General features: G+C 40.1%; 1 protein-coding gene across 1 annotated transcript; it reads left to right on the top strand.

Moving 5' to 3' along the window:
• Positions 1 to 2376: 2376 nt before the first annotated feature.
• Positions 2377 to 14906, top strand: TRAM1 (translocation associated membrane protein 1; the record flags this gene model as incomplete). The annotated part of the gene is made up of 10 exons (XM_010152830.1): positions 2377 to 2463; positions 3135 to 3256; positions 3458 to 3574; positions 4416 to 4474; positions 4875 to 4959; positions 8600 to 8670; positions 8761 to 8865; positions 9767 to 9910; positions 10881 to 11041; positions 14268 to 14906. Coding segments are annotated over 10 exons (1025 nt in total), but the record flags the coding sequence as incomplete, so codon positions are not given.
• Positions 14907 to 15231: the final 325 nt, after the last annotated feature.

Raw genomic sequence — 15231 nt, 5'->3', positions numbered from 1 at the left:
CCGCTCCTGCAGGCCGGGCGCTGCGGGCGGGCCCCGCGCTGGGGCCGGGGTTGGAGAGGAATGACGCGAGGAGTTCGGCAACTCTGCTGGAGAGGGGACGGCAGAACCTTGACCTGGACTGCGGCTCTGAAATGAGCCTTTTTGGTGCTCTTCGGTGTCCTGAGAGAACAGAAAAGTTCATTTACCTCTGTGACTTCCAGCATGTTCCCAGGGCTGTCCCGGCAGAGTAAGGGACGTTGTTTTTTGTCGGCTAAACGTTTCTGGCTTTTTGGTATTTTTGGCTATTTGTTTAGTGTTTGGGGCCCTTTCTTACACAGATCGTTTTCAGAATGACTTTATCCAGCTGTTGATGCTGCGCTGCATTGGAGGACAGTGAAGTTAAGGAAAAAAAAAATACATATGGAAAGAAAACAGCTTTCTTGGTCTTCCCTGTTTTACGTTTGGGTTTACTATCAAAAATCACCAAGGCAGTCCTTATATGGTGATTTTCTGGGGTTTAAGGTTAAAGAGATGGATTTAAACCGTTACCCTTTATCTTGACTTATGACTTACTGTATTCTCAGTGTCATCATAGAATCACAGAATCTATGTTGGAAGGGACCTTAAAGGTCCCTTAAGGTTGGAAGGGACCTTAAAGACCATCTAGTTCCAACCCCCCTGCCGTGGGCAGGGACACCTTCCACTAGACCAGGTTGCTCAAAGCCTCATCCAGCCTGGCCTTGAACACTTCCAGGGATGGGGCATCCACAGCTTCTCTGGGCAACCTGTTCCAGTGCCTCACCACCCTCTCCGTGAAGAATTTCTTCCTGATATCTATTCTAAACCTCCCCACTTTCAATTTAAACCCATTACCCCTTGTCCTGTCACTACAGGCCCTTGTAAAAGTCCCCCTCCCTTCTGGTAGGGTTGGAAATTTTGAAGGGATTGGGTGTGCTGAAGTCTTTATTTTTCCTTTTTTTTTAATCCAGGGTGTTTTCTACCCCGGTGTAGATGGGCCATATGCCTTTGTTGGTACAGATGTGGTACAGCTGAGAGGATGGTTGCAGTTATTTAAATGCCTTGATAGAGGTCTTGGAAATGTCCTGCTGTGGTTAATGTTGGTAAGGTGTTCATACTGCCTGGCTTGTGCAACTCAGTGAGGACTTGGTGAGGAGCTGACAGAGCCTTCAAAGGGCTCTTGGGAATTGACTGATGTTTTGAGTTGTCCTCTGGAGCCTCCCTTGGTGAATGGGAAGCCCTAAGCAGCTTCACTAATTCAGGTGAACTACTTGGATTCCCTGAAGTTACATGGAGTGAACAGCCCCACTGTGTACTTAGGGTTTCCTAGAAGATCTCAGGCTTGTTTACAAAGCGCTACTTTTAAAAATAAATAAATCTTATTTCTTGTGAAGGTCAATAAATGCTGGTAGTAACCTAATCATTACCTTCAGATACCCAAAGTATCCTTCCAAGATTCATAAACGCATTTGGTCTTTTGGCTGGTCCTATAGATACCAGAAGGATGCTAGGCTTTTACATCACTGAGAAACGATCCGATTGTACATACGATCTGGTTATTTTTCCCCTCTTTGTTGAGGCATTGATTCATGTTGGGATTCAACAAAAACGTGTTAAAATTGATAATCTGTGCTTATTGACAGATAAGAACTTGCGCTCCTGCTTACTTATTGGAGTTTTTATAGTATTGCCATGTACCTCCCCAGAGAAGGCTTCAAACAAACTTCCTCCCACTCGGTTATTGATTCTGCTTTTTCTTACTGTCCCATCGTAAAGGGGTGGTACCACGGCTGCTAAACTTCATTTCTTTTGTTTTGCACTTCTTGCCAAAGGATCCCCAGAGTCGTAATAATGCCAAGTGTATCGAGTTGGTATGCAGCTGGCTTGAAATGGTTCCTCTGTTCTTCATGCCTTTTTTTCTTTCCTGTCCACGTTTTCCCAATCACCCACAGATTTGGAAATATGACAGTGATCTTCAAACTCCGTCAGATTATAAAGTAGTTTTAAATGATGTTTATTCTCAGCCGTTGCTGCGTGTGCTGTGGTCTAGGGATTTACGTGATATTGTACATTCTGTTAATGTCATAATATGGTATGGGCTGGAGAAAGAACTGCAGCGTGTGTTTTCGTTTCAGCGTCATAGGAAAGACTGTTTGTAAGTAGCAGTTTGGAGGGTATTTAATTCAGGAGGTTGGGTATTCTGTAAACAGACCCATGGTCATCCCACAACGTGCTCTGCCTTCGGAAAGTCAGGTGAAGTGGTGCCATAATGTGACCTGATCAGTTTGGTGGGAGGCGACAAACGTGCTAGGGAAGGGTGCTAAAACTACAGGCAAATGTTTTCAGTTCAATATAGTTTATTTCAGTGAGAATTTATAGCGCTCTTGTGTTTTCTCTTTCAGATTACAGCAAAAGCAGCTGTCATTTTTGTTACACTTCAGTATAATGTTACCATTCCTGCCACAGGTATGTATCTTGCAGGAGGTTAGTTATAGGACTGTATTCAGATGTTATTATTATGCTGAAATTATAGACTGAGGGTAAGTGAATTGGTCAGTTTGAATAGAGAATGAGCAGTTTTCAAGGACTTTATTTTTAGTAAAACTCCATTTTAATTATCATAGAATCACAGAATGGTTTGGGTTGGAAGGGACCTTAAAGACCATCTAGTTCCAACCCCCCTGCCATGGGCAGGGACACCTTCCACTAGACCAGGTTGCTCAATTAATTAATTAGGTTAGGGACAGTGTTTCAGTGCTGCTGGATTCATCATTAGTGCGAAAACACCGTCTGACTGGTGATAAGCTCATGTTAATTCTTACGCTGGTTCTGCAAGTGACAATCTCCAAGCAGGGTGATAGTTCAACATAATAGTTCCCTTTCAGTGAGCTTCCTAAGTGCTCTTAAGCTTTTGTTTGTATAGTACATCATTCCAGAATCAAATTTAGTTTATGGTGCGATGGAGAAGATGACAGTAAACAATCTAGTGACCTAGCTCATGGTGGCAGTTTAATTTGACTTCTGTTTGTTCAGCTGACTGCCAACTACTTCTCTTGGAAAGGTTGCACTTGGAGAAACAAACTTATCAGCCATTAAGCTGTGTCGGTGCCTAATGGGTAATTCTGTTTGTCTTTCAGAAGAACAATCTGCAGAAACAATCTCTCTCTATCACTATGGCATCAAAGACTTGGCTACGATTTTCTTTTACATGCTTGTAGCAATAATCATACACGCGATAATTCAGGAGTACGTACTGGATGTAAGTACAAAATAATATTTCCTTTCATCAAGGTAATTGTCAGGTTTTAGTTAGACTTTAGGACTGCTAACTTAAAAGTAAACTTTTGGATTAAAGCGTTTAACTGTTAAAGTGTGCATTGATGTTTTAGATGTCCTAATGCATTTAACAGGTAAATGTTAAGTACTGTAGCTTGTAAATAACCATGGATTTTCATTTCAGAAAATTAACAGGAAAATGCACTTTTCAAAGACAAAACATAGCAAGTTCAATGAGTCTGGGCAGCTTAGTGCATTCTACCTTTTCTCCTGTGTTTGGGGAACAAGTATTCTTGTCTCTGTAAGTATGACTTGTCTTCTGTTTGTGTTACGAGATTTCAAAAACGTCACTCGTGGTGATAAGTTTTCAGCTACTTTTCTGTTCTTGTATTAAAGTGGCGACAGGTTTAGGGATTCTGTGTAGGCTGTAGTCACCACTGAGAATGAAGTCCAGTAGTGTTACTGTTTCTCAGTCTGAGTTAATTTGGTTTACTGTGAACTAAATAAGGTAAAACTTCTTATCTCTGTAATGGTGCTTCATTCTCTGTCATTTTTCTGTGTTGGCTTATTGGCATAAAATGAATGTTAAGAAAAGAATCATACTTAGCATTTTGGCAGCCCAGGGAATGGTTGTATGGGCAGATTGCTGTAGGGTCAGGTGAGCGTGTGCTTTCGGATGGTGTGCTCTTTGCCCTATGGGTATGAGCTGAGTTTCAAAAAAGGGGAAGGGTATGATTTTGTATTGTTTTCCTTAACATAATGGCTTCTGAAAAAACTTTCCTTAATTAATCTTAGAGCTTGTCAGCTGTTTGCAAGGGAAGAGTTACAGCTGTAGTGATGATGAATAACTCCCATCTCAGAAGACACTCTATCCTGAATGAACGCTGTGTTTGTTTGGTTGCTTTTTATTTTTCAAATCCAGTATAGCTGTCTTCAGGTTTGGTTTTGGGGTGCTTTTTTTTAGTTTTGTTGTAAAAAGAAATACGTTGATCTGCAGCTTCTACTCGTGTGTGTAGATGTGTGTCTATGTACACGCATGCTTGCACATAAATACATACCTGTAGGTATGTTCATTCATTATTTCTGACTAGGAAGTATCATCTTTGAAGGTTTATTGGGGTTTTTATGGTCTTTTGTTTTAGGAGAACTATATATCAGATCCAACCTCTCTGTGGAGGGACTATCCGCACACGCTGATTCCGTAAGGCCTCTTCCTTACAGGGTTGTTGTGGGGAGAGGAGGGAGTGTTTAAACTCGGGGAGGTGTCACATACAATCTGTGTAGGATAAGTAGTCTGCAAAACTGTATTAGTCACTAATGTATCTTTGCTCATACTTAGGAGGAATTTGATTCTTTGTCCGTTTGTAGCATACAGAGTTCTCTTTCTGTAGTCTGTTATTTAAAGAATTAAGTTTTTGCAAGCTTTATTTATCTTAATGATTTAGGGTGGGTGTTTTTTTTAAATCTTTTGAGTTGGCTGGCTTAAAGGATCTATATTTTTCTTTCTTTAGAGACAGTGCTTAAATGTGTTCACTAGAAAGTTTCTGAAGTGTTTAAAGTTCACTGATAAAAAGTAATACTCTTTTTGCTGTATTGTGCAGGTTTCAAATGAAGTTTTTCTACATCTTACAGTTGGCATACTGGTTTCATGCTTTTCCAGAGTTGTACTTCCAGAAAACTAAAAAAGTAAGTTCAAAATGTAAATCAAAACAACTCCAGACAAAGCAACTCGAAGAGTGGAATAGTTCCACTTCTTTTGGACTTCCAGAGTAATGTGTTGCCCTAGATTTCCTACCCTGTGCTTTTGTGTTACCTGTTTTTCCTGATGGAATTTTGGGTGATCAAATGTCCATGTGAGAAGGTAGGGTTGGGGGTTTTTTTTTAGTTAAATCCTATATTTTTAACTGCAGTAAAATTGCTGTATCTCTGTTGTATAAATAAAAATTATTAGTGTTTCTCGTCTGTTGAAAGAATTTCCCCTTGAACAAATGGATGTGAGATTTTCTTTTCAAACTTTGTCTTTTGTAATTCTTAGTCTGAATAGTCTCATTGAAATATAGAATTGCTTCATGAATCATAATACAGAATATAAGCAGTGAATAATTTAATAAATCCAAGGAATATTAAACACTGGGTGTTGATTTAAATACTGCTGTCCTCAGTAGAAGTGCTGGCTAGTTGTATACTGAGATTTTTCAGTGCTCCATTTTTAACAGTACCCTTTTCCTCCCTAAAAGTTGTCTCTGTTGGGGTTCTCAGAACACAAGAGTTTACTGTACGTCATTTTTTGTAGCACACTTTTTGCTTCCTGGATCAATTTAAGTAGTCTTTTTGCGTGTTTTTGCTCAGGCTCATTTTGCATACGCAGTTTCCTTTTTAAACTTTTGCATTTTAAACTTGTTAACATGGCTTCACCAAGGGCAAGTCATGCTTGAGTAATTTAATGGCCTTCTGTGGTGGAGTGACTGCAGGAGTGGGTGAGGGGGGAGCTACTGATGTAATCTACCTGAACTTCTGTTAAGGTATTTGATAGGGTCCTATGAAGCATTCGTGCCCCTAAATTGGAGAGAGATGTATTTGCTGGATGGACTGTTAGGTGGATAAGGAACTGGCTGGATGCCTCCTTCCAAATAATGACAGTCTGGGGCTCATCGTCCAGGTGGGAACCAGTAACAAGTGGTGTAGGGACCAATGCCATTTAATATCTTCATCAACAGTGGGATGTAGTGCACCCTCAGCAAGTTTGCCAATGACACTAAGCTGAGTGGTAAAGTTGCTTTCCTTGAGGAAAGGGATGCAATCCAGAGGGATCTTGGCAGGCTTGAGGAGGGGGTGGTGTGAATTTCATGAAGTTTTACAAGGCCAAGTGCAAGGTCCTGCGCATGGAATCCCCCACATCAGGTCAGGCTGGGGGAGGAAGGGATTGAGAGCATCCCTTCTGAGAAAGAAGGACTGGGGGATGAAAAATTATACATGAGCTGGCCATGTGCACTCGCAGCCCAGAAAACCAACCATGTCCTTGGCTGTATCCAGAGAAGTGTGGCCAGCAGGTCAAGGGAGGGGATTCTCCCCCTCTACTCTGCTCTTGTGAGACCCCACCTGGAGTGCTGCGTCCAGCTATGGAGCCCTCAGCACAGTGAAGATGTGGTCCTGTTGGAGCAGGTCCAGAAAAGGGCCACAAAAATGCTCAGAGGGCTGGAGCACCTCTGCTATGGGGACAGGCTGAGAGAGTTGGGCTTGTTCAGCCTGGAGAAGAGAAGGCTCCGGGGAGACCTTATTGCAGTTTCTCAGTATTTGAAAGGGATTTATAAGAAACGTAGATAAAGACTTTCATCAGGGCCTGTAGTGACAGGACAAGGAGCAATGATTTTAATCTGAAAGAGGATAGGTTTAGAGGAGACAGGAATAAATTCTTCCTGGTGAGGGTGGTGACTTGCTGGAACAGGTTGCCCAGAGAAGCTGTGGATGCCCCATCCCAGGAAGTGTTCAAGGTCAGGTTGGACAGGACTTTAAGCAGCCTGATGTAGTGAAGGGTATTCCTGCCTGTGGCAGGAGGGGTTGGACTAGATGACCTATAAAGGCCCCTTCCAACCCAGACAGTTGTGTGACTGTTGTTGCTCTGTGACTAGACTGCATCTCTGCTGCCAGAGTGCCGCCTTATTCAAGAAACTGAAACATGCAGGTTATGTAACTGTGGGTCTCTGTTCAAGAGTCTATGAAAGTAATGAGATGCTTTGTTTTCATGCTGCTCAGAGGCAGTATAAACACTGATGTTTTGCAGATATACTGCAGCTGATGATCCCATATTGCGCTACTGATATCTCTCGACTTTGGCTTCATATCCAAGTCTGGAGGTATTTTTAATGTAACTTCAAGAAAGCTGTGGCAAGTGGCAGAAGCGCCCTATATTAAATAGCAGTGGTTTACTGTGTCACTGCTTGGAATTTTGGTCTGTCTTTTGCATGAAGTTTTAATAAGACTGATAGTTCATTTGTTTTGGCAAATTCATGGTTGAGATTTCTTTCACAGCACAATTTAACTTCTGCCATCTTGGCTTCTCTGCCTTACTCCTTCTCTCAAAGGCTGCCTTTTTAGTCAGGTCTAGTTGTCTCTGCTGCTGATGTAGACAAGAAAAGAAGTTCTTAGCTTTCTGCATAGTAGTGTTTACCTCCACCTGTGTTACTGCAGTGCCTTCAGCCCCTGACAGTCTCTGTAAGCAGGTAGCATGGGCTCCACATTACCTCGGCTCTGAAGATAAAGTGCAAAAGGCTCTTGTACTTGGAGGAGCTGAGCATTTGTACTGACTATTGGCTGCTCATTTGTCTGAAAGAACTTGGGGATTGTTTTCTTTCAGATCATTTAGAGTAGGTCTTCATCGGGTTTCTTGCTCTTTATGCATGTGTGGCGTTTGCTGTTGTCACATGTGCGATTCTGTGCTGGTGTTGAGACGGAGTATTGCGTAACATAGCATCGATCTTGCAAGATTCAATTTTTAGGCCTTTTTTCTTTAGGTGCATATATACAAGACAAAGCTGGAGTCCCTTGCTTGAAGTTTAGGGACCCTCAAAAAGTAGGAGTTTCTTAAGCACAACTGAATGTACTCTGCATACCACTTCAAGACAGATTTTTATTGTGATGTAGCATACTTAGTGATTCTTCTGTTCACAGATGGCACCTTCTGCTTTCTGTGTGTCTATACTTCAATTCATGTCTCTTCCTCTTACTTCATCTCCACAAAGTGTTCAGTTCAATGGGGCTGGCTAACACCTAACCTGAAGCATGACCGTGTGGCTTACCATGGTTAATAACGTTATTCTCTGTATTTGCCAGCAGCAGTGTGCCACAATCTTGGGTGGCCTTGAATTTCTAAAATAGATGCCAACACTTGTAAACCTTTTCATTTTGGTTATCTGTTATTTTATTTCTATAGCAATCCGACCGAGTCGGATGGGTCACAAACACATGGAGCTGTAGGAACTTCCCTGATGATACAGTAATACATAACAAATAAATGCTGTAGTAGCTAGTGCAAGTTCACAGTAGTCATGTCAACTAAAAATGGGGCCTTTTAAAGTGCATCTTTTTGATGTTTGATGCATTTTTCTCACAACAGGAGATACCAAATGTTATTGGTAAGTAAGCAATAAGTTGTGTGTGGAATTAGATGATCTGGGCTGAGTAATTCTGTGCCAGAACAGGCCACATTAAGGTAGCTGATACACCAAGAAGGATTTCGAAGACCAGGGAATAGTTTGTAATAATATAACTTTGTACAATAATGTAAAGCCTTGCATATAGCACATAATTACTCTTTTCTTCCCAATAGGAAGATATCTTTCGCCAGATTGTCTACATTGGACTTTATCTGTTTCATATTGCTGGAGCCTATCTCCTGAAGTAAGTCAGTTGTAATCTTCTGCTTGTTTCATTTGCTGTCTTTAAACATCTAGCAAAATGTCTGAATGTTTGTTTTATTTGTTTTGATAGTCTGACCCATCTTGGACTTGTTCTTCTGGTATTGCATTACTTCGTTGAATTTCTTTTCCACATATCCCGTCTTTTCTACTTCAGCGATGAAAGATACCAGAAAGGGTAAGTAGTATTTATCTTTTAAATTAATGTTATTTGTGTCTCAGAGCCTTGTACATTAACTAACCAGAAACCAAAATTGCAAGGCTGTTCAAACAGTGTTTCCTTAGAGGCCACAGTTCTCCAGACTCATGTTGGAATTTATATCTCTAAAACAACTGTTCTTTTACCTTATTTACCTATTTAAGTAAATGTTAGTAGTGGTATAAAATGAAATAAAATCTTATACTATGTACTGATATTTTAAAAAAAATTGTAGAGAAAGGAACAGCATAAGTTGCTAATACAGACAGTTCTGTCAGAACTAATAGGATCGTTTGGGTTGGAAGGGACCTTAAAGATAACCCAGTTCCAAGTCCCCTGCCATGGGCAGGGACACCTTCCACTAGACCAGGTTGCTCAAAGCCTTGTCCAGCCTGGCTCTGAAGACAGCCAGGGATGGGGCATCCACAGCTTCTCTGGGCTACCTGTTCCAGTGCCTCACCACCCTCTCCGTGAAGAACTTCTTCCTGATATCCAATCTAAACCTCCCCACTTTCAATTTAAACCCATTACCCCTTGCCCTGTCACTACAGGCCCTTGTAAGAAGTCCCCTCCCAGCATTCTTGTCAGCCCCAGTAGCAGGCTTGTGTTCTAATAGTAATAGAAAACACTTTCCGTGGAGTTGAAATTGATTTTCAGAATGAACTTTTGGTTTGTAGAAGATTGTGAGGCAGGTCTTGTCTTGCTTGTTGTCTTCTATGAGTACTAGCAATACAAGACTGAGATAGGTGCAAAATAATTAATGTGGGTTACTACTTAAATTTCAAAAGAATTCACATGATGAAGAGTAAACATCTGCGTTGTTAGTACCTGTGTTGTAAATGGAAAATTCATTTCATGTTTATGATGTTTTTCTTTATAGATTTTCGCTGTGGGCAGTTCTTTTTGTTTTGGGAAGGCTTCTCACCTTGATTCTCTCAGTCCTCACTTTCGGCTTTGGACTGGCAAGAGCAGAAGATCAGCAGCTGAATTTCAGTACTGGAAACTTTAATATCCTGGCTGTTAGGTATAGTAAACTGAGAGCGATTTTTAAGCACAAGCTGTAAACCTGTATTAAATAGACAATGTAAATGGTATGGTGTTCATGCTAGTGATTCTGAATGGGTAGGGGCTTTCATGTGACAGGCCCGATCGATAGGAGTAGCTTCTGTAACAAGCTTGTAAGGCACAGTGAAATGGGTTGAAGAATTTACAGTCTGCAGTTGAGAAATCTGTAACTCATTTTTTGTCAGAAAATAAAAATCAAAAGGAATGTCCCCTTAGAGAGATTACTTTCATATATTGTAGAGTTGATTAATGAATTCTAGATATAATTGCAGTGAGTATCTATAGAAGGTCCAGGCATTATGCTCAAGCATCTTTGGCCGTGGTTGAAGATTCCTACCAGTTTCTCTGCCTGCATTATGGCTCCTGTTGCTGAGATGTGATGCAAAATGTTCAGCCAGCCACCTGACCTTTTTAGGAATTAAATCCAAAAAAGGAAGTTGTTAAAACATTGACAGTGTGAGCACTGCCCTGCAGAATTGATACTCAGAGCTGAAAAACTCTCTTAAAACCATTTTCAGCTGTTAGTACCACGTACCTTGAAAGTAATTCTGAGAAAGGAGAAAGCAGGAAAGAAATTTAGTGCTTCCCAGTTTTGATGGGGGAGCAAAGGCTTCTCTCACTGTATGTCTAGTTTTCTTCAGCTGTGCTATGCCCAGATGCCCTGTGTGAGCTAACTATTGCATGGCTTAGAAAATGGATGTTACTAGGAAGAAGAGGGAAATTCACAAAAAAACCCAAACCCACCAACCTTGACCTTCTACAAATTCATGTTATCTAGAAGCAATCAGTCTCTTATATTTGAGGAACCTGAGTAAAAAGGCAGTTTGACATTGGGTTTGTTTTAACCTGAGGTGCTGTTCTACTTTCCTTTTCTGTTTGATTAACGAGGTGAACTTACTAATAAACCTTGACCTGTGCTTTGTTTCTAGAATCAGTGTGCTGGCCTCCATCTGCATGGCTCAGGCGTTTATGATGTGGAAGTTCATTAATTTCCAGCTTCGGAGGTGGAGAGAGCATTCTTCTTCTCAGCCTCAGTCAGTGAAAAAGAAGTTTGTAACAACTAAAGGAAAGACCTCCAGAAAAGAAAGAGGTTTGTGTTTTCAGTTTTTCTGTTGCCTTGACTTCTCAAACAACTGTAGGTAAAGGAGAGCCCTTTTTTAATGTTTGCTGAAGAAACAGTTGGTTTCACTTGCGAGTGAGATGATTTCAGTTACAGAAACTATATGGGTAAATGTTGTAGAGGGTTGCCTTTATGGTTGTTGGATTTTTTTAATTAAAAAAATCACTATATATGAATGGTTTGATCCTTCTCTCCTAAATGACTGAAGGAAGAAATTACCATTTCTTTAGTTAATGCAACTTGAGATTTTCACTGTGTCTTATCTTACTACTTGAGCAAAATGTGTCATGCTTATGTTTTATTCCCGTGCAAGAACAGAACAGTCGCATTTGAAAAATCTTTTCTCATGATCAATTACTTACGAATTTTTCTTGGAGTTAATTTCAGGCTTGTTTTTCATTGCCACTAAACTCTGAGGTTTTACAGCAAGGAGACAGTTGGATGATGCAGTAAAGTTTCTATTGGACTGTGTTTACTAAAAATAGAATTTTGATACTTCTTTTAAGGGGAGATAACTACTTAATACTCTAAACCTGTGTGGAAGCATTTGGAATTGAACTAATTAATGACACTTTGATTTCTTGATTACGTCAGATTCCTTTTATGGAAAGGGCATGAAAGGTGAACTGAACGCTCTTTCCTCCAAGGAAAATTACCTGCTCCATTAAGGAAAAAAAAACCTACACGTCAGTATTTGTGTTGTACCAACAGTTCAGTTTCTGTCTATTTAATTGCCAGCTTGAATCACTCCTGCACTTTTATTAAACTGCTCGAGTAATTTCCAAAGCTTATTTCAGTAGGATCCTTTGCTGCCAATCATGTCTGGCCAACCAGTTCCCGTTCTGATCTGTTGAACATAACGCGTGCGAAGACCGTTTGCACTGAGGTCTGAGACTTGTGGTCAGAGATCAGTGCAGTGATTTTTGGCTTAAATTTTTTTTCAGGTTACTTTTTTCTTAAATTCATGTGCTTGAGAGGTTTTTCTGTACTCCCTTTTGATGATTTGCACTTACCACAATTTGGCTTTTGTGTCTTGCTGGGGTTTTTTGTTTTCATCAGAAAATCCAGCAGGACTCTTTAATTGAGTGAAGGTGCTTTCCTGTGTAGGTGTCCTGCTTAATCAGCACTTCACGCTAATTCTGCCTTACTATGGTTTTTTTGGAATTAATTTAAATCTTCTATAACAAAAATTTTTAAAGCATAAACTTAGGTGGTGTTTCAATCAGTGAGTCAAAAATGTAGTAGCTTTTTAAAATCTCTTAAAACTATTTCATATATGTAATTTGCTGGTTTTCACCCAACTTCAGTGGAGACTTGCAAGTGGTAAACGAGTAGTAAAAAAGGCAGTTAATTGGACTTGTGGTTTAATTCACAAAATAACTGAGCTATGCCTGTCTTAAAGCCTGGGGAATTTTACAGCTTATTTTCAGTGGAAAGAAAAGAACTTTAAAATCCCAAAGGTTAGTGTCATTTCATATTCTTCTGTTTTGAAGTTTCTTGTAATGTTATCTGTGGAAAACACTCACACAGGATCCAGCAAGACGCTGTTTTTGAAAGAGTAATATATGCAATTAAACTTTAAAACAGTCTGTTTTTTTCTTTTCTTTTTTTGTGGCTGGATGGATTTTTGGGAGCCAGGGCGCAATAAAATCTGTTACTTTTAGACTGTGCCAAATGCAAGAAATGACAGTAGAAAAATCCTGCTGGTGATGTAGGTGGGGTACCCAGACACATGCTGATTCTTGGTCTTTGTTTAACTTTCACTTGTTTTGACTTAACTGTTCAAGAAAATATGTTTTCAGTTAGCTGGCTTGGGTCTAGATCGTTGTTTGTAAGCTTCTTGGTTTTAAAAATAACAGAAACTTTTTGACACATATTCAAAGACCACATAATGTAGGCTTAAAGTGGTGTGTCGTTTACAACCAAGTATGTTGGGTAGACTTGGACTGTTCCTGGGTGACTCACCGCACCTGTGTCTGGTCTCATTCTTATGTACGTTTCTGTGGTGATTTTTATTTTTTTTAGTTGCTTGTTTGCACAATTGGGAGCGTTTGGGTGTAGCGAGGGAGAGAGGGAGATCAGCGGTTGTTTTGGTGGATTGGCCGCATTCTGTGGTGTTCTGCAACACATCTGCAGATGGAAAACATTAATTCAAGCAGTTATTTGTGCCAAAAACCTGCAGTGGTTGCTTGGAGTCGGAATGATGCTGTAAGTCGAAGTGGAGATGTTAAGCAGCGAGCGTTATAGCTGGCTATGCACTCTGCTCTTCAGGTCTGTCTTACAAATATGGTTACTGTTGGGCAACATCTCCCCTTCCTTGGGCTGCGGTGACCCTGAATAAAGGGCGTACTTTCAATTCACAGTGGTGTCGTGTTGCTCCGGTTTACTCCAAGTCGTGTGCGTTCTAAGTCCGTAGATCGTGGGTCACTGTTCTGGGGCAAACTGTTGCTATGAAATTGTCACTGTGGTACTTGTACAGCTTAAAACTCTTGAGAGCATTAAGTTGGCCCAGAAGTGGGACAGGTGTAGAGTTGCAGCTGGTAAATCTTTCTTGCTTTGTATTCTTAGATAGGTGCTTGGTTTTGTGCTTGAACTCTTTCCGTGTATGCATACTCGTCTCCTAATGAGTGTTTTACTTCTGTCCGTCTTGCCTGTGTTCATATCGTCGTCAAAATATAAGTGAATTCTATATGTTAAGGTATATACTTTAAAAGTTGTGTGTGTATACAGGTTTCCTATGTATATGAAAAGCTTTTAAGGTAAGCGAGGGAGTGTAATCTTAGCAAGAATTAAAATATGTGATAGGTGAGAGAAAGCAGACCTGTACCAGGGAATTGTGTGTATCCTGTCTCCAGAATTTCACAGGACAGTCTCCCCTACAGGTGGAGCGCTTTACTTTTTGAGAGAACATCTTCCAAAATATTACAGTTGGTCTTGACTTTCGGGCTGGATGTATAGAATGCACACATTCTAGTGTCTGGTCATGTCAGGAAACCAGACTGTTGCAGTCAACTTTAAATCTTGCACGTCGTAAAAAGCTTCGTTGTACTGTTGCATTAGGAATGATCATGGTGAGGTTTAACAAAGAAGATAGATCAGAAAAGAAGTTGAAAGACTCTGTGTAGGACCTACAAAAATGTAATACAATATAAAGCATCTCATTATATTTGAAAAATGTTTTCTTCTTTTTTTCTAGAAAATGGAATAAATGGAACAGTGACCTCAAATGGAGCAGACTCGCCTCGTAGCAGGAAGGATAAATCCTCGTAAAACTGGGTTTTATTAAGTTAATTGACTAATGGCCCCAAAGAATCTGCTTTTTACATGGATGGCCCTTCAGCACTAGAGATGTTACGGATTAAAGAAAATATAATTCATGGGTTTTGATTATTGCTGTTGTTTTGAGAAACTTTTTTTAAAAGCCATTTTGACTAAGGAAAAAGGTTTATCTGTCTTCAAATACTTGGGTGGGGAGGGATACAACACTTTTTAAATAACATTGACACTTTTTTAAACATTTATTGTGATGAAATAACTTCACTTAATGAGGATCACTGTTGCAATGTATTATTTCCTTCCAGTTTTTGTAATCTTGGTGATATATACTGTGCTACCAACTTCACTTTTTCCCCAAGTTCCTCAAGAAGTATTGCAAAATCAAAGTAAAAACTTAGTATGCGTTTTCAGATATTCTGGCTTTTCAGTTAATTACCTTGATTCCAAAGTACAGTTCAAATAGGGATTCAGAGACCACACCAATGAACCTCTTTGTTTTGTAGTCAGTAGCAATGTCTGCTCTAAGAATTGCCCCGTATCATTAAAACAAAACTGAACTAATTGGAAATGTTGCGGAGTCTTATTGTTTGTTGGTTAGAAATTTCTTACAAGGAACAAAAAACCTTTTTGAGATCTAGTTTTAGCACTTGAAAATTAGAAGGGAGTGTGTATGGTCATAGAAAGAGTTGATTTGAGTAGCCCTGTTAATTCCTGTCTGTGCTTTTAAAGTGTAGGTATCTTGGAGAGTTAGCGTGCATCGGGCCTTCTTTGAAAACTTGTCTGTCTGATTTCAGAGGGTGGAGGTTCTTTCCGTGTGGTGGTGTGTTCCTTTTAGGAGACATTTCATGCTCCACGAAGAGGGAATTAATTAGATAAATGTATCA

The sequence above is a fragment of the Eurypyga helias genome, unplaced genomic scaffold, assembly GCF_000690775.1.
Source record: "Eurypyga helias isolate BGI_N326 unplaced genomic scaffold, ASM69077v1 scaffold24705, whole genome shotgun sequence".
NCBI classification, from domain to species: Eukaryota; Metazoa; Chordata; class Aves; order Eurypygiformes; family Eurypygidae; genus Eurypyga; species Eurypyga helias.
Note: the sequence above shows the minus strand (reverse complement) of the source record. Positions and strands in the feature narration are given on the sequence as shown.